This window comes from Andrographis paniculata, unplaced genomic scaffold, assembly GCF_009805555.1.
Source record: "Andrographis paniculata isolate CXL003 unplaced genomic scaffold, ASM980555v1 Contig34END, whole genome shotgun sequence".
In the NCBI taxonomy this organism is placed as follows: Eukaryota; Viridiplantae; Streptophyta; class Magnoliopsida; order Lamiales; family Acanthaceae; genus Andrographis; species Andrographis paniculata.
The window spans coordinates 5,732,436-5,752,082 of NW_026137567.1; the positions used below are offsets into that span (position 1 = coordinate 5,732,436).

At 37.1% G+C, this 19,647-nt stretch overlaps 4 protein-coding genes across 4 annotated transcripts; 2 read left to right on the forward strand and 2 right to left on the reverse strand.

Moving 5' to 3' along the window:
- The first annotated feature begins 1,155 nt into the window (after positions 1-1,155).
- LOC127248641 (probable prolyl 4-hydroxylase 9) lies at positions 1,156-6,034 on the forward strand. The gene is made up of 8 exons (XM_051271095.1): positions 1,156-1,486; positions 1,582-1,701; positions 2,526-2,683; positions 2,795-2,897; positions 4,494-4,589; positions 4,874-4,939; positions 5,047-5,166; positions 5,890-6,034. The coding sequence occupies exons 1-8, from the start codon at positions 1,361-1,363 to the stop codon at positions 5,983-5,985; spliced, it is 885 nt and encodes a 294-aa protein (XP_051127052.1). The 5' UTR covers positions 1,156-1,360; the 3' UTR covers positions 5,986-6,034.
- Positions 6,035-6,044: 10 nt separating this feature from the next.
- Positions 6,045-9,693, reverse strand: LOC127248640 (uncharacterized). The gene is made up of 11 exons (XM_051271094.1): positions 9,210-9,693; positions 9,032-9,122; positions 8,177-8,961; positions 7,951-8,095; positions 7,647-7,815; positions 7,304-7,562; positions 7,130-7,218; positions 6,874-7,056; positions 6,695-6,780; positions 6,525-6,609; positions 6,045-6,440 (listed from the first exon to the last, which is right to left on the reverse strand). Exons 3-11 carry the CDS (start codon positions 8,367-8,369, stop codon positions 6,306-6,308), a joined length of 1,344 nt encoding a protein of 447 aa, XP_051127051.1. The 5' UTR covers positions 8,370-8,961; positions 9,032-9,122; positions 9,210-9,693; the 3' UTR covers positions 6,045-6,305.
- LOC127248527 (acyl-CoA-binding domain-containing protein 5-like) lies at positions 8,911-9,601 on the reverse strand. The gene is made up of 3 exons (XM_051270889.1): positions 9,210-9,601; positions 9,032-9,122; positions 8,911-8,961 (listed from the first exon to the last, which is right to left on the reverse strand). Exons 1-3 carry the CDS (start codon positions 9,599-9,601, stop codon positions 8,911-8,913), a joined length of 534 nt encoding a protein of 177 aa, XP_051126846.1.
- A 7,811-nt stretch (positions 9,694-17,504) lies between the features above and the next one.
- LOC127248489 (uncharacterized protein At2g23090) lies at positions 17,505-19,512 on the forward strand. Its single transcript, XM_051270852.1, has 3 exons — positions 17,505-17,773; positions 17,858-17,898; positions 19,142-19,512. The coding sequence occupies exons 1-3, from the start codon at positions 17,698-17,700 to the stop codon at positions 19,259-19,261; spliced, it is 237 nt and encodes a 78-aa protein (XP_051126809.1). The 5' UTR covers positions 17,505-17,697; the 3' UTR covers positions 19,262-19,512.
- Positions 19,513-19,647: the final 135 nt, after the last annotated feature.

A 19,647-nucleotide genomic window follows, 5' to 3' on the forward strand; every position in this document is an offset into this window, starting at 1 on the left:
AAATCCAAACCGTCAAACAAACACACCTTTATTGTAACTTTGTGTTACGGAATGTGTGTACTTTAGAAAAATGTGTAAAAGAAATATAAAAAGAACAAAGTCTAAATATCACCTAAACTTATTGAATAGCAATATTTAGCACTATAATAATAGCTTTGCTCAAACCAAAATTTTAATGCTCAAACAAAAATTTTAGAAAATTTATATCGATTTATATACATAACTCCTCTTAAATTAAAAAATATATATATTATTTAATATTATATATATATATATATTTAAAAAAAATTACTACTCCATTAATTAATAGTATTCAAAATTTTCAAAAACATATTCGATTACAATTTTTAACACAAATCACCCGTCTTGAAGCTATAATTACCTTATTGTATATATTATCTCTGGCTATCCAAGAATGAAAGCTACAAACAATAACATACACGATACATACACACAGAAACGAACAAACATGATAAACACCATTAACGAATTAACTAAACACAAAAAGAACATCACATGGATCGGATTGGCAGCTATTGGCTCGGATTAGCGTTGGAGGTCGGAGCGTCGGTGGACGCGCCGGCGCCGGCGCCCTCCTTCGGTTGCAGGTGGCCTTGCGTTCCATACCCTTGTTTCTTGTAATCCTCTAAATCCTTGTACTGAGTGTACGGACTCGTCCCTACCGCCACCTCTTCATTTCCTTTCACCGTCCCTTTCCTTTCATTCCCTTCCGCTTTCCTCTGATCCATTATTTTTATTTATTTTTTATTTTTCCTATTTCCATTCCTACGCACTACATATATATTTGTGGTTTCATGGAAATGTGGAAATTCGAGGAAATGAAGGCTACAAGCACGTCGTACCATCAAATTTTAGATGGCTAAAAATTGGTACGGCAAATAGCATAATTGCAAAAGCAGTCAAAAGTCATAATAACGCCTCCACTCATTTTGCTTCCTTTGAAAAGTAAGCAGACAAAAAATAATTGGTCAAAATAAGTCAAAATTGAAATGAGACGACCGAAAATGGACTCCACCTGGGTCGACCAATCGGAGCTTTAGTGCGGTCTGATTCGACCCACGTGCACCGCACGTGGCACTCTACTGCGATCTGCGATGCGTGTTCTTGCGATATAAATATAACGGCTCCATCAACAGTGAGAATACAGAGGAAGACGAGGAGGAGGAGGGGGTTGAGTCTTCCCGCCGTGTACGAAGTTCGAAGTTGTATGGATTTCCGGGATTTTGCTGCATTGTAGTAGTGTGTAGATCGCAGTCTGTGTCGTGAACGTGGAGAAGTAGCTCCGGTGATCGGAGTTTGGCTTGGGGTGTGAGAAAAGTGGGGAGGGAAGGGGAGAAGAATGAAGACGAAAGGAAGTAAATTCGGAGGAGGGAGTTTGACCAGCCTAGGGCTGCCATCGATTTTCCTCCTGTGTCTCTCTTTCTTTCTCGCAGGCTTTTTCGGCTCAGCTCTCTTTTCTCAGCAGGTAAAATGCAATTTGTAGGTTTTTAAATGTGATTGTATTTATTCCAGAAATGCGCGGGCGTACGAGGTGATGAAGTAAATTTCCGTTTACTGCAGGAAATGCCTAGTAATTTAAGGCCGCGGATGCGGGGATTGGCGGAAAAAAGTAGAATAGAACTCGAGGCGCTGCCGCATGGAGACTCCGGCGAAGATTTTGTGGAGGCAATCCCCTTTCAGGTAGTTATGCGGGAGCGTTTCAACTACTTTTGTCTGTTTGTGAAGCTAGGGGCAATGCTGTTAAATTGCTGATTTTCTTCTCATAGCATTGACATGAAATAATTTGAGTTGATTGGCGAGTAGTTTTGATCTCGGTGCAGTTGGTTAACAATTTTGATTTGGTTGTTAACTTGGAACATAAGTTTAGTTGGAAATGTTAACGTGGTTTACTTCATGCTCCTTGCATCTGTATCATATGAATCACTTGTTTTGCATTCTAATGCAAACAGTCCTTGATTCTGAGGTTTCTAAACAGATAAACTGTCTGAAAGAAAAAAACAGAAAAAGAAAGTTCACTATTATGCACAATCTAAAACTATCTAGTGAATGCTTATAATGAAAAAAGAAATACTTTTTTGTAAAAGGAAAATTTGTTTATTAACAAAGAAACTCTCAAAATGGACATCGTTAAAGAATACCAAATTTGCTCTTGTTTTATCAATAGAAATAGCTAAGTAAACTTGTGGAAATTGCTTAATGTGAAGACAAAAATGTCTTGTTGTATCGATAGTAGATACAAGCCCCGATCCACTGAGTAGCAATTCACAATGTGAGAATGCTCTGCAGATTTGACTTGATTTATGGTACATGATGTAGTATGATGGTATTTGCAACTAATATTGGGTGAATGTTTTTAAATATAGTTTATGTGATTGCAGATATTACTCAGATCTGTTGTATATAATTATTATGTAGTATGATGGTATTATATGATTTCTGATTTGCTTTGCAAATCTTTTGTTATGCTTTAATGCATATTCTGTCCCTTGGATTCCCATATGTAGATTCTGAGTTGGAATCCCAGGGTACTATACTTCCCAAAGTTCGCTACTGTGAACCAATGCCAAAGTATTATCAATATGGCAAGGCCACAGCTCAAACCATCATCCTTGGCTCTTCGCCAGGGAGAAACAGCCGAAAATACTCAAGGAATTAGGACTAGGTAATTATTCCCAGCATCTGGAGTGTGCATTTTACAGAGTAACACTTTTTTTTTCCAAAGAATCAAACCTAAATATATGCATGTTGTGATGAAGCTCTACCTTTCTTTTAGTTCCGGCATGTTTATCAGTGCATCAGAAGACAAATCTGGCATCCTGGATCAGATCGAGGCAAAAATTGCTAAAGCAACAATGATTCCTAGGAGCCACGGAGAGGTAGTGTGATCTATGAATTATATATATATAATCTATTTTTTTCCTTGTTCCTATATAATAAGGTTGTAATTAGATTATGACAAAAACTCACGATGCCTTCTTTCATTAGAAATTATAATTGGAATAGATTCGTACATTAGATTGATGGCCAGATATCGCCCTGTTGAAATAATCCAGAACATGTTAAGATGTGCAATTAATTTTGCTTGCCTGTATTAACTTGTATAAGAATATCCTATCCAAAAGTATAGAAGTTGAGAGAAATCAGAGTGGTTTTTGAAATTAAGCTTGTTAGTTGGTTACAACAAAATATCAAGTTCCTGGTAGTACTGGTATTGGTATTACTGATGCTGAATTGTGGTTTTTGCTGTAGTGTTGATGCCCGGACACATAGTTTTAATCAACCCATACTTTTGGTAACAATTTCAAATTACTATATATATATATATTCAAATTTTATAAATTTCACAGAGTAGAATAATTGCTATCTAGTCATGGTTTGATTGTTAGAACAATTGGACAAACATAGAAAGTTGCTCATTGTAATTAAGTGAATAATATGGGTAAGGAAAATAGATGGACACACCATGTCGCGACCTAGTCCAGCTCTTGCATCTCTGCGGGGCACTTGACCAATCATCTTTTTTTCACCATTTAAGGTAAAAGAGTACAACTATCACCCACATAAATACTTTTCTCCTAACGGGGCTAGCTTTTGTAAGAGACTCAACCATTATTTAACTTAATTGATGTAATTCTAGCCAAACATGCACTGATGCTTATTTCGAGTTTATTCCGCTGTATTTTGGACTCGAGGAATGATTCCAAGTAATAATGTGATCTCCAATAGTTTAGGCTCAAATTTGACTAAGATGGATATTCAAATCCTTTATGGGCAACTTGCTCCATCTGTCCCAACAATCAACAATCCATATAAAAGTGATTGTACCCAATATAGAACATGACTTCCAGTGGTCTTTGTGATTTAGATATGGATTTCACCTGATCTAAATATTTGTGAAAATTCCCTCTATGTATATACTTCACAGAAACTTATCATGTGCTTAAATTCTATTTTGTGTATTAATATTTGAAAAGAAATGATGGAGGTAGTACTCAATGAGTGGCCAAGACGTATACTTGACTAACAGGATTAGACCTCTTTGCTTTGAAACTTTTCTTTCATTCAATGGTCTAGTTACAAAAGCATGTTTTGCAAACACTATAATGAGGTTTGTAAAGTTATCACACACACTAACAATGTTACCTTTAGAAAGTAAAATGTAAATTTTAGTTTTCGTACCATTTAGCAGTTTTCCTTTTTGCCAGTAGATGTGGAATTTGTTTCAGATGGAATGCACATGACACAGTGAAACCTAGATTTCAAATGATTTTAGTTTTTGACAACATAATTATGTCATGACTTGGTTGGGGTTATTTTAGTCCTATTTTCTTACCATTTTAAAGCAAATTAACATACTTTAAAGCTAATCAAAAGTTTATTTTTGTCACTTGACTTAATTTCAATTGGCATGTTCAATCTTTTATGGTGATTCACTCAATAAACTTCTGATGACGTATATAATTGTGTTACAGTCCTTCAATGTCTTGCGATATGAGATTGGACAGAGATATCACTCTCATTATGATGCCTTCAGTGTTGCTGAATATGGTCCACAAAAGAGCCAAAGGGTATAAGAAGCTTGATATTATTGTTGAAAGATTTCTCTATGAATTACATTATAGTGCCTAATCCTCAAAACATTGACATCTAAGGTTGTTCTGTGTCATCAGTGACACATATGAGTCAATATATGAGAAAATATACTTCTGTTCCAATTTGAACACCATGTGGTCATGCCAAATAATTACTGTAAATAAATTTGATTTATTTATTTTATTCTACTCTTTCTGGTTTTGTCTGCTGATTTGCAATGGCCTGGTTGTGCAAATGAACATTGATTTGAAATATGCAGGTTGCTTCCTTCCTGTTGTATTTATCTGATGTTGAAGAAGGAGGTGAAACGATGTTCCCTTTTGAGGTTGATTCTTGCCTCTTTGCTAGTTCCCACTTATAGTCCTCCAATACCACCCAGGTGACCTTGTTTGTGCTCCTAGTTGAAAGTTCATTATGTTTTTGAATGTACAGGATGGGCAAAATATGGACACAAATTATGATTTTCGAAAATGTATTGGTTTAAAAGTAAAGCCGCGTAAAGGAGATGGACTTCTATTCTACTCACTCACACCAAATGGTACCATTGATCCTGTGAGTAACTCCACTACTTTTCTCTCTTCCCTAGTATATATTTACTTAAGGAAAATGGAGCCATATATTTTATGGGAGCGGACGCATTGGGTTGATAGCTTGTTCTCTACTAGCCGATAGCAAATGCATTTGTTGGCAGTGATGATGGAACCATTGTTGCATTTGCATGCATAGTAAATCCATTCTTCCTTCAAACATTTTCTTCTAAAATTTTTGAACCTGACAAACTGCAGCACTAAATCACAGCATCCTCCAAGTTTTCTTTTCCAGAAGCATTGCTTCTTCAAAGTGCATCCCCCAGTTTTCTCTTAAATGCCTAGAACTAGTATGAACCATCAAGTCTGCACCGTTACCTCATTCTTTTATGAGTTTAACGGGGCATTGATTTGATTCTTTTGACAGCATATATTGATATATTTTTCTGGGTCTATCTGCACGAGAGCATCATTGTGATTTTATACTTGATATTGTTGTTACATTACTCTTATGCGTTTAGCTTATTGTTAAAAATACTAAAATGCTAATATGCTAAAATACATGAAGCGTTTATAAAGTTTTGGATCGTTATATATACTGAGGGGGAGCCAAGAAATTGATTATATACTATATTGTGTTGTTGAAATTTGTTCGTGAATAAGACATTATGGCTGTTTCTTGAGAATAATATGTATATAGTTTTGCCAGATGTTTCTGATTATGCATATGGCTTTGACAAATCTGCAGACATCTCTTCATGGAAGCTGCCAAGTGATCAGAGGAGAAAAATGGGTAGCCACAAAATGGATTAGAGATCAAGACCAGACCGACGAAGAAGATTGATATTTGTAGATACACATTAGGCCAAATTTAGCAATCCGAAACTTGGAACCCTAAACAAGTTCTGCAGTGTGTACAAATTCCCTCGTCTCAAGAATGAAGCAAAATTCTGTATACAAATTCCAAAATTGCTCAGAACCTAGATGCTGGACCAACTGATCGAACAAGGTTAACATCTCCCGGCAGTATGTACTAAAAACTAAAGATCGCTATGTCATCCCTATCAAGTTCAACTCAGATAAGACAATCAGGATCGCGACGAGGTAGAAGGCTTACTACCTCTATGGAGTAAAGTAAAGCAAAGCTTCCCAAGAAACAAATTCTCACAAGCTGTGTTCACTCAGGTGGAGTTGCTTCCCCCATTTTTTCATCGTGTACATGCACCAGGCAGCCGAGAATTGCCCAAGAGCTGCAATCGCAAGGATGGTTGAATTGCCGATGCACTGGTAGTAACCTCTCTGCAGCATAAGAGATCGTAATCAAGATGACGAATTTAATCTTGTGCAAGTCACATTTATAAACCGATAGGATGCAGAATGTACCAGGAGAAGCATCACGAATACGGCTGCATTTGCAGGGACAAGAGACAAACTCATCATTCCTCCACGGATTTCATTCGGCACACACCTATGAAAATGCATTTTCATGGGAATCGAAATTAGCAGGCCGAAACAATGAATTATTACAGGAAAAGAGCGACAAAAATAATTACACGCTTCTAAGCCGGGCGAGCGACGGAAGAACCAAGCCAATGCAAGCATGAAGCAAGCAGAAAATTATCAGAAGAAACTCAATTTCCTGTACAAATGACATATCCATAACTAGAATCATATACCAACATCGAAAAGTGAAGAACAATAAGACTAAGCAATTAATTCGCCAACGACGCACCTGATAGTCATAGGCGACAACAGTTAAAGCAACACCAATTACAACAAAGGCGTACATCAAATACTCCTCTATCCGTGTTGCCAACGGTCCATGAGACATCCACGGGAATCCAGTGCAGCCGAGCATTTTGAAACCAAGCAGACATGGATATAGCAGCCCCAACGACACCTCTCTTCCGTCAGCCTACCGCAATAAAGGTGAAAATAATTTCACACACAAAAAAATACGAACATATTATCTGCAGTCGGGATCTTACCACTATCGTTGGCGCCCAAAGAATCCAAAACGCGGCAGTGGAGAAATGGATGCACGCTTGTACCCACGATAACAACCATACCCGTTTATCTATTAATTGCAAACTCAATATCATTCAAACCAAAAATATTTCAAAAACATATGAGAATTCAAATCATCTTTAGGTCCATCTTACCCCCAACAACATGTCTACGAAACAAAACGCTATAATCCTTAAAACTTGCACTCTTCGGGTTTTCCTTCCAGCTACGACTCAAATGGACGATTATCAAAAGAGCCACGACTACAGATTCCTTCCATATATTAGTTATGTTCTTGTTCACATCACCATTGATCAGATAATTCCCAATCGCCTGGCTGCCCACGAAACACGCGCATTCGAAGAAAGTCATTAACCAAAACATATCATTCAACGAATCCTGCCTCTGCCCGAGCTGCAAAAGTATAATACTAACGCCGTCATCAATCGATTAACAGCCTCTCTTAACAATACTACAAGAAAACAAAAAAACTCAAACCTTGTTGTGTTCTACCACCATTAATGCTTCGAAACTGAAAGAGAATATCAAAGAGGCCACAGAGAGAGTGATGGTTCCTAACCAAATGACCTGAGCACCCACAACTATCTTCCATACGCTTGTGCAAAGATGCAAAATGCAAAACAACAATACCACTTTTTTATGACCTCTGCAGAAACAAAAACTAGATATTTAAGAACCAAGAAATTCCACCTAATTAACCTATCAGAAACCATATGATCAAGTGAAGTATGCCAAGAAATCTCTGAAATGTGATAATTGATTCAGTAAAAACTACACTCACAGTAAATCAGAAACCACTCCAAGAAAACTCCCAGCAAGCACTGAGGCTGCATACCCAATGCATAAAGTGTTCACCATTTGATCTTTTGTCAATTTGTAAATGGCGAATTCGTACTCTCCGAACACAGCCCGCGACCCTTCCAGCACTTAAAAACAGAATAGAGAAAACCAATTCAAGAAAGAGAAGAAAACAGAATGGAACTGCAGGAAATGAAATGTGAACAAACCTGAGGAGAGAGCGAAGAGGACCAGAAAGTTCCGCTGGAATCGAAGAAAAGAAGCAGACGAGGCGTGATCGAAGACATTGGAGGCGGTTGCTCTCGCGGGCAGATAAAAGATTGAGAGGCAACAGCAGACGAATAGGAAGATGTACAGTGCCGGGTTTGGTTCCCAAATGTCAGATTCGATCTCAACTCCCATTGCTCAGATGGAAATGGAGATTGCGTAAGGTAATTTCAACGACCATTAAAACCCCAGGAAAAATGTATCTTCAAAATCAATCAACAATTCAAGACAGCAACATATGATTTATGTGTTCGTACTGACTTCTATTATAATTAAAAATAAAATAAAATAAAATAAAAATTGAGGTTTTGCTGTAGAAATAGCCAAGGGTTTTTCTCAACGACAGCCTAAAAAAGGCGGCGTCTTTGTACAGCCCAGTAAGATAAATTTACCTAAGAAAATTTCCAAGTCTCGTGCTTGGGAATTCTGTAGTGATAATTTATTACCATGTGGCTTATTAATTCTTCTAGATAAATTGCAAATCAAGAAAAAATAATAATAATAATAATAAATCAAGTGAATACAAAATTCCAAAATTAAAATATTATTCGAACTTATCAATAGCTGACGAGGTATAGTAGGACCATATACATCTACTATTCTATATGCTAATAAAATATAATAGCCCAATTCCAAATTCAAATAATAAAGAATCAAAACAAGCCACTGTCTTGCATTACAACGATGGATAATGCTCCTTCAAACCAGTCACGAATGAGTCATGTGCCTGTGATGAATGGATAAATCAATCAGGATTATAAAATAAAAAAAAATAAAAAAAATAGAGTCTTGATCACCTTCCAGCATGGAATGGCCTCAGCCAAAACGTTGACATATTTCTCCATAGCCATTTCTGGGCTCATGTCTCCCAGCTTTCGCCAAGCACTCCTGCCCCACATTAATTCAGGCAAGAAATGGACGATGATTCTTGGAAATCGAATTCCAATTCGTGAACATTAATAAATTATTAATTACCACTTTGCTCGAGCAGAAAGCTTCAATGCCAATGGCGGCTGCGAGGAATGGCTTAAAGGGCCTTGAAGAGCAATTTTCTGAAGGCCGTAGAGCTGCAACTTGACGTCTCCATTAATCTTATCCTCATTGTTCTTGTGGCTCGCGAAAACCACAGCTTCCCCAAAGAGCTTTTCCAATTCACTCCTCTCTATTCCCTCCCAATCGTCGATAATCTCATCGCCCGCCGGATTAGGGTTTCCAGAATTGGGGATTTTTATCTTCTCTTCCCACTTGCCTGAATCCAAGAAATATGGGTCACTGCCTTTCACTTTGCTCTGATTCAAATCCACAAGTAAAGACAGCAGAACAGCAAAACCCACGACGCCCAGTAGCAGAATCTCCAGGGTGTCCATTGATTCTCACCAGGAAAATGCAAAACAAGATCAAGAAGGTAAAAAGACAAAGAGCTGTTGAAGCTGGGGATTGGATTTTGGAGGTTCGGACAGAGAAGGGGAAGAGAAGAGGGCATGTTCATTGGAATTTGAAAGAGCGAGACGGACCCCACACTGTTGGTTGCGCCGAATGCTGTCGGAAAACGACATTCGAACGATCTTCCGGTCGGGTGCCACACCACATTATTATTATTATTATTATTATTATTATTATTATTATTATTGGAGTACTATTTACTAGGAGTTGTGCTATGGTATACCAGGATCACTTCTCTCAAAAATAAATCATACATACGTGTGCATGGGACAACTAGATAGAATTTTGTTGGAGATCGACGATCCCTCCATCCCTGTCCAAAGAGGCTTTTTAAGGTTTTACAGTATATTAATAAATAATATTTTATCCGTCTCAATACAATAACAATAGTCATGTTTATCATTTTTGTCGGTAAAAAAATAATAGTCTTATTTTCATAAATAATCATATCACTATAAAATTACAATTATTTTTTAATTATTATTACACAATTGTCACAAAAAAGTCTTTTATCCATATTTTTTATTCACTACCAATATAATATCAATATTTCTTAAAATCTCTTCTTAAACACAACTCAAACTATAATTCTAAAACTGAGAGTAGTATTTTATTAGTTAGTGAAAATATATAAGAAGTTTTAACATTTTTATCTTTGTAAAAAAATAATTGAATATTTAATAGCATATTTGTAATTTAGATAAAAATTAAAAGTATTTAAAATAAATAATTGATACTTCGAAATAAAAAATACGAAAATAATATATAAAAAAAAAAAAAAAAAAAAAGTATTTGAACTAGGACGGGTAACATATAGCTTAAGTTAAACACAGAATATAGTTTAAGTAAAATCATAACTAGTCTCGTTTATTTTTATATAGAAAATAGATTATTTACAACAGTAAACAAATAACAAATAGGCTTTAACTCTACGCACACGCAGTCGTATGAGTTTCGGTGCATCCACCGCTTTCTATTTTTGGTAGTGGTACTCTAGACCTAGACCTAGACCGTATTCGACATTTGAATTGTACTTTCTATTATTACTTTTTATTTTATTTGGACGTTTATGTTTTGGTAATGAGATTAGTATGCTCGATTTTTTTAAAATTGAGTTTCCTTTCTTTACTATTTTAATCATCGTTATTTTTATAAATAAATTTCAAACACATTGAAAAAATTAAATAAAAATAGAATACTATCAAATAAGATAATTTATGTAAAATATACGTTAGCAATATAATAATATCTTAAATAAAAATAGATATTGAATTTAATATACTTTTGTTACAGAAATTCCTAAGAAATTAAGATGAAATAACAAAGACAAATGAACGCAAAAATTTGATAACCCAGTTCGATCACAATGATCTACGTCTGAGGGCGCTGAATTTTACTATAAAGTACGCAGGCACATGTTAAAGTGAGAATCCATGGATATTTATAGCCTAAGCCCCTTTGACAATAATATCCAAATCATATCTCTAAAATCTAAAATATAATATACAAATCATATCCCCAGATTTTAGGATATAATCCGGCTTCATATCCCAACAATCTCCCACTTGAAGACTGATTTCATCTTCCACTTCAACATACCTCATCCAATCTCCACTCCCCACCATTCGGTGTTCTAATTCGAATCATTCCTTTACCTACAATTTTCAGTGTCTCATCGTCTTCAAGACAACACCAAAGTTACATGTGGTATAGGATTCCATGATTCTTGAATCACTGCATGAGTGGAACGACGCTACTGAGACCAAAATCCATGACCTCATTGGACTGGTGACGCTCAGAATCAGCGCATCGGATATCTCCTCCGTTGCGTTTGCTGAACTCTGATCCTTCTCCGGCGCCCTGCACTGTCGTTTCAAGTGCCCCTTACAGTTCCAACATACCACCTGACTTGCATCTTCTTTGTCCTTATTCTTCGGCTTCAACTTTGACTTGATCTTCACCCTTTCCTTTTGCCTCAAATCTAAATTCAGTTGAGACATTCTCCCAAAGGGTTAGTCGAACCGCACTCATCGTCTTCATGTCGATCTTCTTGTATTTGGCTTCATCCATGTCTTCGGATTTCTCTTTCAATACCGCATCTAGATCTTTACCATTCATGTAATCTTCTATATGCATATTTTAGAAACCGAAGTTCATACCATCGAATACCTTGACAACATGACGATCACCCATCTTGACTCCCACAAACAAACCCAAGGCTCACTTTATATTAGAGCACATCTCTGATATCTTCTCCGCTGTGTTGCCGAAACCCTTATCCTTCCATGCCTACCTTGCACCGCCTATCACAAAGGGACCCGCTGCCTGACCTACCAGTCGGGACCGACCCAACACCGCCAGGAGACTTTCGACACAAGACACCTCCGCAGGTCACAAGGGATTCTCACAACGATCCAATGTCCAATTCCTCTCAATTCACCCTACCAATGAACTAAGCTCTGATACCACTTGTTATGAGAAAACGAGAAAGAAATCAAATAAATAACACAGAGGTTTTACGTGGTTCGGTGACAGTGTGTCAACCTACTTTCTTGCAGAAATCATCAAATGGAGCGTTGCAGAACTCCAACCCATTATCAGTTCTTAGAGTCTCGTTTTTCAACCATGGTCTTCCACTCCTTGAACTTCCCAAACACCTCATCTTTAGTTTTCAGAAAGTACAACCAGACTTTTCTCGAATAATCATCTATGAAAGTGACAAAGTAAGAACACCCACCCTGCGATTTCACCGGTGAGGGACCCCATAGATCTGAATGAACATACTAAGAATTTCTTTTGAAGTGTGATGACCGGTACTGAACCTCACCCTGTGTTGCTTCCCTTTTACACAAGCCTCACAAAATTGAATTTTACCTATCACATCCCCACCAAATAAACCCTGCTTGCTCAACACAGACAACCCTAGCTCACTCATGTCACATAATCGACGGTGCCACAAATTTGTCCTGTCATCATGTTTATCCAAGGACTGGGATACCGCCGCCGTTCCCATCACTGAACTGCCCTGTAGAAAATAAATTTCATGCTGCAGTTTTCCCTTCATCCTTACTAGAGCACCTTTCAGGACTTTCACCCACTCACCTTCACCATGATATTTTAAACCATTCTTGGCTAAGGTACCAAGAGAAATCAAATTCTTTCTAAGTTCAGGAATATACCAACAGTCAAATTTCCTGACAGTACCGTCATGCAATTTTATCTGCACTACCCCGCTCCCTTTTATGGCTAGAACCCCATCATCACCTAACTTCACCGTTCTATTCCATTCCTTAAAAGAAGTGAGTAGATCACGAGAGAACGTCATATGGTGAGAAGCACCGGTATCCATAATCTAGGAATCAACAGTACTAGCACCACACGCTGTCAGAACTTCACCAAAGTCCCCATCATCAGAACTGTCTTGTACCACAGCAGCACTGCCGCCACTGTTATTAGAATCAACTTTTGTATTTCCCTTCTTTTGTGGACAATCCCTTTTAACGTGCCCTTTCTCTTTGCAAAGATAACACTTAACTTTGCTAGAGGATTTTGATTTTGAACGCGACCTCCCATTCCCGTTACCCCTCTCCTGTGGTCTTCCCCTACCTGCAAACAGACCTGAACCAGAACCCTCTTCCAGAGAAACCTTTCTTTTCAATTATTTGGACATAAGGGCATCTTTCACATCGTTAACAGAAATTGTAGTTCTACCATTGTTACGCACAAAAAATAATAATAATAATAATAATAATAATAATAATAATAATAATAATAAAAAGGTATCCAGAGTCAGTCGGTGGGTTCTCAGTCGGTTGGTTCTCAATCAGATAAGCAAGTCAGATGGTCCGCGGTCAGGCAAGCAGGTCGGATTATCCGCAGTCGGATAAATGGGTCGGTTGATACAAAGGTTGGCTGCTATGGGGGTCGGTCGAAAAAGGAAGTCGGGCGAAGAAAGGTCTGTTGATAGGTCAGACGATTGAAGAGACCAAATAGTGGTCGTTTGATGGGGCGACCAGTGAGTCTTTTGATCTGGCGACCAATTATGTATCTAGATTGGTCGGTTGGTCGGTCGTTGGGTTATGCGGTTGGCGAGGCGGTTAAAGACATGTGTCAATGAAAGAGGCAGTTCTGAGTTCTGTAACTGGTGGGAACGGTTGGTGAAACAGTGCGGCGGTTCTGAACGTTTTCTTCAAAGAATATTTAAGGATTTGGATCATCATTTGGCAAGGCATCTTCAATCAACTTCAACAAAGCAAAGTCAGATTTGGGGATCACCACTTTAAATTTCAGTCTTTTATTTTCCAGTTTATTTTCTGTACCATACAGTGTTTAGAGATTCCTAATCTCAGGCACTAATTAATCAAGTTTAAGGATATTTTCTATATCTTTGAATTTTACTTTATTTTTGTTGAAAAATTACATCAACAAATTGGCGACCACAGTGGGAGAAAATTGCTGATCCATATGGCAAATTTTCAATTCCACAGTACAGCCGTTGGCTTTATCACGGCAGAAGAAGCTTCCCAACTACGGGCCGAATTGACAGCAGGTTTTCGGCAAATGTACGACCAGCAGATAGCAAATCTTCAGGCAATACATGACGCAATGCAAAACTTGATGGAGCAATCAAAATTCATGTTGAATTCGGTTCCTGCACCGCCAGAAATGTCATGCCCCCAAACGGACAACGCCATTCCTGAGCATATACCCAGTCAGACAGACTGGAGACAGGACCAAACAGGAGGACAGGCCCGACCAGGGACGACCGAATGGACGGAGACAGGTCGGCAGGATCACGACGCCTGGACGGACCATGGTCGGGAAGACCACACCGACTGGACGGACCATGGTCGGGAGGACCACACCGAATGGACGGACCGTAGTCGGGATAACCACACCGACTGGATGGACAAAGGTCGGGAGGACCACGCCGACTGGACGAATACAGATCGGGAAGACCACGTCGACTGGACGGACAAAAATCGGGAGGACTACGTAACCTGGACGGATACAGGTCAGGAGGACCCCGCCGAATGGACAGATACAGGTCAGGAGGACCCCGCCGAATGGACGGACACGGGTCAGGTCGCCGACCATAACTTTTCAGGCGAGCAAAAGAATGACAGAACAACAGTGGCCGAAAGGAGGAATAAGTCGGACGGGAGTCTGAATACAATGGTAGTGCAAGATCGACCAACGTCCAGGCCAGCACCAGTCCGCGATAAATGGAGGTCGGGTCCAACGTAGCCTCAAAGGATGGAGGTCGGATCTGAGGCTGACGTAGCCTCGGATGCTAACCTACTAACTCCTAAAACATCATAAGAAATGATGCTTAGGAGTCTTGAGGAGGAGGCATGTTGTTACGCACAAAAAATAATAATAATAATAATAATAATAATAATAATAATAATAATAAAAAGGTATCCAGAGTCAGTCGGTGGGTTCTCAGTCGGTTGGTTCTCAATCAGATAAGCAAGTCAGATGGTCCGCGGTCAGGCAAGCAGGTCGGATTATCCGCAGTCGGATAAATGGGTCGGTTGATACAAAGGTTGGCTGCTATGGGGGTCGGTCGAAAAAGGAAGTCGGGCGAAGAAAGGTCTGTTGATAGGTCAGACGATTGAAGAGACCAAATAGTGGTCGTTTGATGGGGCGACCAGTGAGTCTTTTGATCTGGCGACCAATTATGTATCTAGATTGGTCGGTTGGTCGGTCGTTGGGTTATGCGGTTGGCGAGGCGGTTAAAGACATGTGTCAATGAAAGAGGCAGTTCTGAGTTCTGTAACTGGTGGGAACGGTTGGTGAAACAGTGCGGCGGTTCTGAACGTTTTCTTCAAAGAATATTTAAGGATTTGGATCATCATTTGGCAAGGCATCTTCAATCAACTTCAACAAAGCAAAGTCAGATTTGGGGATCACCACTTTAAATTTCAGTCTTTTATTTTCCAGTTTATTTTCTGTACCATACAGTGTTTAGAGATTCCTAATCTCAGGCACTAATTAATCAAGTTTAAGGATATTTTCTATATCTTTGAATTTTACTTTATTTTTGTTGAAAAATTACATCAACAACCATATAACATAATATCTACAAAATTCTCATATGAACGAGGTAGTGAACACAATAAAATTAGGACTTGATCTTCATCATCTACTTTAACCTCAACTCCTTGAAGATCAAGAATGATACGGTTAAAGGTATCAAGATGATCATTTACCTGAGTACTTTCGGACATCCGGAGGGTGTAAAGACGTTGCTTCTGATATAGCTTGTTCGTGAGAGAGTTGTTTTGGTACTTCTCACACAGTTTATTCCATAACCCAAAAGTCGTTGTCTGATCTACAACCTCCCATAACACCTCATCAGTAACTGACAGCAAGATTGCGGAATGAGCATTTGCCAAAATCTCCTTATTTACCTCCTCCTTCGTGTCTTTAGGAAACTTGTCTTCTCCCTCCAACGCAGCCGCACATCCTTGTTGAACCAGAAGTGCCCTCATTTTGACCTTCCAGAGCGTGAAGTCATTCGACCCATTAAACTTTTCCAAATCAAACTTATACGAGGACATCTTCAATCAGGAATACATGGATATTTATAGCCTAAGCCTTTGACAATAATATCCAAATCATATCTCTAAAATCTAAAATATAATATCCAAATCATATCCCTAGATTTTAGGATATAAACAGGCTTCATATTCCAACAACTTCATTCCTCAGTAATTCAAATCTATTTTTACTTTCTTGGTTGTCATTTCAATTTAGAAGGTGTTTGGGAACAACGTTTTCTTCAAGAGCTTTTAACTTATTCAACAGTTTTTAGGTGTTTGACCAGTCAAAAAGTTAATTTAGGCGTTTGGTAAATTAATTTTTTGAAAGAGTTTTTTGGACCAAAAAAACTAATTTCTGAAAAGTTTATCTACACAGCTTTTTGAAAGAGCTTTTAATTTTAATTTTGGTTATTACTTATTTACCCTTAAAACTTAATTATTTATTTTATACATATAAATATATTTTTATAGCAGTATTTATTAATTATTTTTAATATATTTAATTAATTATATTTTTATTTTTATAAATTTAAAATAATTACTATTATTAATTATTACATATAAATTATTTTATTTATAAAATATATAAATTTTTAAAACTAAATCAAATAGAAAAAATAAAAGTTATTAATTTATTTATATATATTAAAATAATAATTAACATAATAAAAATATATATACGAAAGATTTATTATTTTATATTTTACATAATTTCAATAAAAAATTATTATTTTTTAGTAAAAATAATTTTTTCATATTTAAATAATAAAAATAAAAATAAATATTTTATAATATTTTTATAATTTTCAATAATTAATAATAAAAATTCTCATAAATTTCAAACTTGAACAAAATTAAATATTTTAAAAAATAACATATCAATGTCGTTAATAGTTATAAACAACTAATATCAAACAGTTGTTTTACCAAACACTGTAATACAAACTGCTAATTGAATAGCCAGAAACCAGCTAATTGAATCAGCTAACCAGCTAATTGCCAAACACAACTTTATTCTTTTTTTTTTTGAAAATAAAAAGAAAATACCATATTTTTTTATAAAAAAATAAAAAATTTTATTTTTATATATTTTTCTTAAAATCGATCAAATAAACATAGAATTAGATGACTACAATAAAGAATATCAAAATTGAGTACAAAATATATCTAAAACAAAATTTAAATAATCTTTGAGGTTAAAAACGGAAAGAAAGGAAGATGTATAATATGCTAATTGCAATAAATTGGGGTCAGTTTCGTAATAATCGAAACCTCTTGGGGGAGTCTTTGCCATCTATATGTCCTCTCATTAACTAACGCTCTTCCCCAATTTGCACTGTGCCGTCCGCCGCTGTGTTTAGGCGCCCTCGTTTGCTCTGCGCTCGGCCGTCACGAAGGAGAAATCGGTCAAGGTTCTTGAATCGCGCATTACTGTGCAATCAAATAGATCGGAGGCGGTTATCGCAGACAGGATGGGTGGCGGTAATGCGCAGAAATCCAAAATGGCTCGTGAGAAAAACTTGGAGAAAGCCAAGGCGGCTGGGAAAGGTTCTTTCTATTTTTTATTGTTTTTTTTCAATTTCTTTGTCCGATTACTTGTTCAAAACTCTTTTAATTTTCCGATCTGCGCAGGAAGCCAGCTCGAGACCAATAAAAAGGCCATGAACATTCAGGTATAGTATATTTTTTACGGTTTCGAGCACTTGTCTAAAGATGATTTATTTTTCAGTTGATGTGATGAATTGATTAGATAATGAATATTAAGTTTGCAATTTTATGTGACTTTTTATGCCCTTTGAGCGTGAAGAAGTTTGGAATATATGAGAGGGAAATTAGTGGACATGAGATTCTGAAGTTGCCCGGGCGTTCTTGATCTTAGGCCTTTCGATAGACCGGCGACACTAAAGTATGGCCTTAATAATACAACATTGAATAGTTTTTATTTTACCAACAAAATAAACACAATCATTTCAACAATGATCCGTTTCTTAAGTTAAAATACATTTACACACACACACACACACACATATATATATATATATGTCATGTTTAAAAATCTATTATATTTCTCTTATGGTAGTGACCTGGGGAGTGCCCTTTTGCCAGGGGTTGGCCCTGGAAGTTTCTTGCAATGTTTATGCTTTCATTCACTAATCTCTACCTTATTTTATTTTACTTTTTATGTCTTTGATTGAACTTTTTTGCTAGTAATTAGTATTTCCGACAATCTTTTCCCAGCATAAACAAATATTGGGTTCTTGTTTTTAGTGCATTCTTTCTTTATCCTATGGAGCCAAACATTTTTTAAGGTTGCATCTGCACATATATTTATTGGAATAGAAAGTACCTTAAAGATGCAATTTCTACCTTCTTGGGTTCTTCAGTAGTTGCTGAGATTGCCAAGGCTCTAGATGCAGATATGAGATAACGACTCTCGAGTTAAATATTTTTTGGTGCACATATTCACCCAAATGGTAATGCAGTGCATACAATTGAAGTATTTTAGTTTCTATTGTGTTTGTGATGGTGTAGAAGCACAATCTTTATGTTTACAGGTCATTGGAAATCCTAATTTAGTCTCTTTTAAGTTCTAAATCATTGAAGCATCTTGATAGTTTTTGTAGTATAGATTTGATTGAACTTCATCTTGTAATGCTATGTTAAAAGCCATTCTTGGAAGTTACTTTGCTTTCTCTACAGAATCATCTCAGCCTATAGTCAGTTTTGTGATTCTTGAATACTGTTTATTCCTCAATTATTTTTTTGCACTGGAACTGCTTCATTATCCTGCATAGATGAAGCTACATTACAATTAAGATCTAATTCTCAGTTCTTGATCTGAATCAAGAATTTCAGAATAGTCTTTACCAGTCACAGTTTACTATTTAATTCACAATTGTTCGATGATGGTTGCAGTGCAAGGTGTGTATGCAGACATTCATGTGCACAACGTCAGAGGTGAAGTGCAGGGAACATGCCGAAGCAAAGCATCCCAAAGCTGATGTGTATGCCTGTTTCCCTCATCTTAAGAAGTGATTGAATCCCCTCCACATCATGAAAGGCCCTACCGAAAAAACCAAGTGTAGTGGTGTTGTAGAATGGCGTTGGTGAGCATTTCGTGCTGCTGTCATAATCGAACAATTTAGGATAGTTGTCACGGAATGTGCTTGTGTGTTTTCTTTCAGACATGTGTGGTGTTTCTCTGAATGAAGATGGTTGCAAAATTTGTATCCCGTCTGTTATGAAAAACTATGTGTGGTATAGCATATATATACATATTTCTAAGAGCTCTCATTCTTAAATCTCGCAAATCTTACATCAAATTTTAGCTGGTTGAGTTTCTTTGAGTAAAGAGAAATGTCGTATGGATCCCTCATAGGCTAGCACGGTCATCAAGCATGTTCGAAATATTGCATTCCCGG

Bases quoted from the DNA above. Each gene is read 5' to 3' on its own strand.
- LOC127248641 (XM_051271095.1), top strand. From the start codon at position 1,361: ATGAAGACGAAAGGAAGTAAATTCGGAGGAGGGAGTTTGACCAGCCTA. The intron at 4,590-4,873 runs GTATAAGAAGCT...TGAAATATGCAG, and splicing joins GTCCACAAAAGAGCCAAAGG to GTTGCTTCCTTCCTGTTGTA. The intron at 4,940-5,046 runs GTTGATTCTTGC...TTGAATGTACAG, and splicing joins AAACGATGTTCCCTTTTGAG to GATGGGCAAAATATGGACAC.
- LOC127248640 (XM_051271094.1), bottom strand. From the start codon at position 8,369: ATGGGAGTTGAGATCGAATCTGACATTTGGGAACCAAACCCGGCACTG. The intron at 7,057-7,129 runs GTAAGATCCCGA...TTATTGCGGTAG, and splicing joins TTTGGGCGCCAACGATAGTG to GCTGACGGAAGAGAGGTGTC. The intron at 6,781-6,873 runs GTGCGTCGTTGG...TCATTTGTACAG, and splicing joins TTGTCGCCTATGACTATCAG to GAAATTGAGTTTCTTCTGAT.
- LOC127248527 (XM_051270889.1), bottom strand. From the start codon at position 9,601: ATGGACACCCTGGAGATTCTGCTACTGGGCGTCGTGGGTTTTGCTGTT. The intron at 9,123-9,209 runs GTAATTAATAAT...AATGTGGGGCAG, and splicing joins CTTTCTGCTCGAGCAAAGTG to GAGTGCTTGGCGAAAGCTGG. The intron at 8,962-9,031 runs GTGATCAAGACT...CATTCATCACAG, and splicing joins AGGCCATTCCATGCTGGAAG to GCACATGACTCATTCGTGAC.
- LOC127248489 (XM_051270852.1), top strand. From the start codon at position 17,698: ATGGGTGGCGGTAATGCGCAGAAATCCAAAATGGCTCGTGAGAAAAAC. The intron at 17,774-17,857 runs GTTCTTTCTATT...CGATCTGCGCAG, and splicing joins AGCCAAGGCGGCTGGGAAAG to GAAGCCAGCTCGAGACCAAT. The intron at 17,899-19,141 runs GTATAGTATATT...TGATGGTTGCAG, and splicing joins AAAAGGCCATGAACATTCAG to TGCAAGGTGTGTATGCAGAC.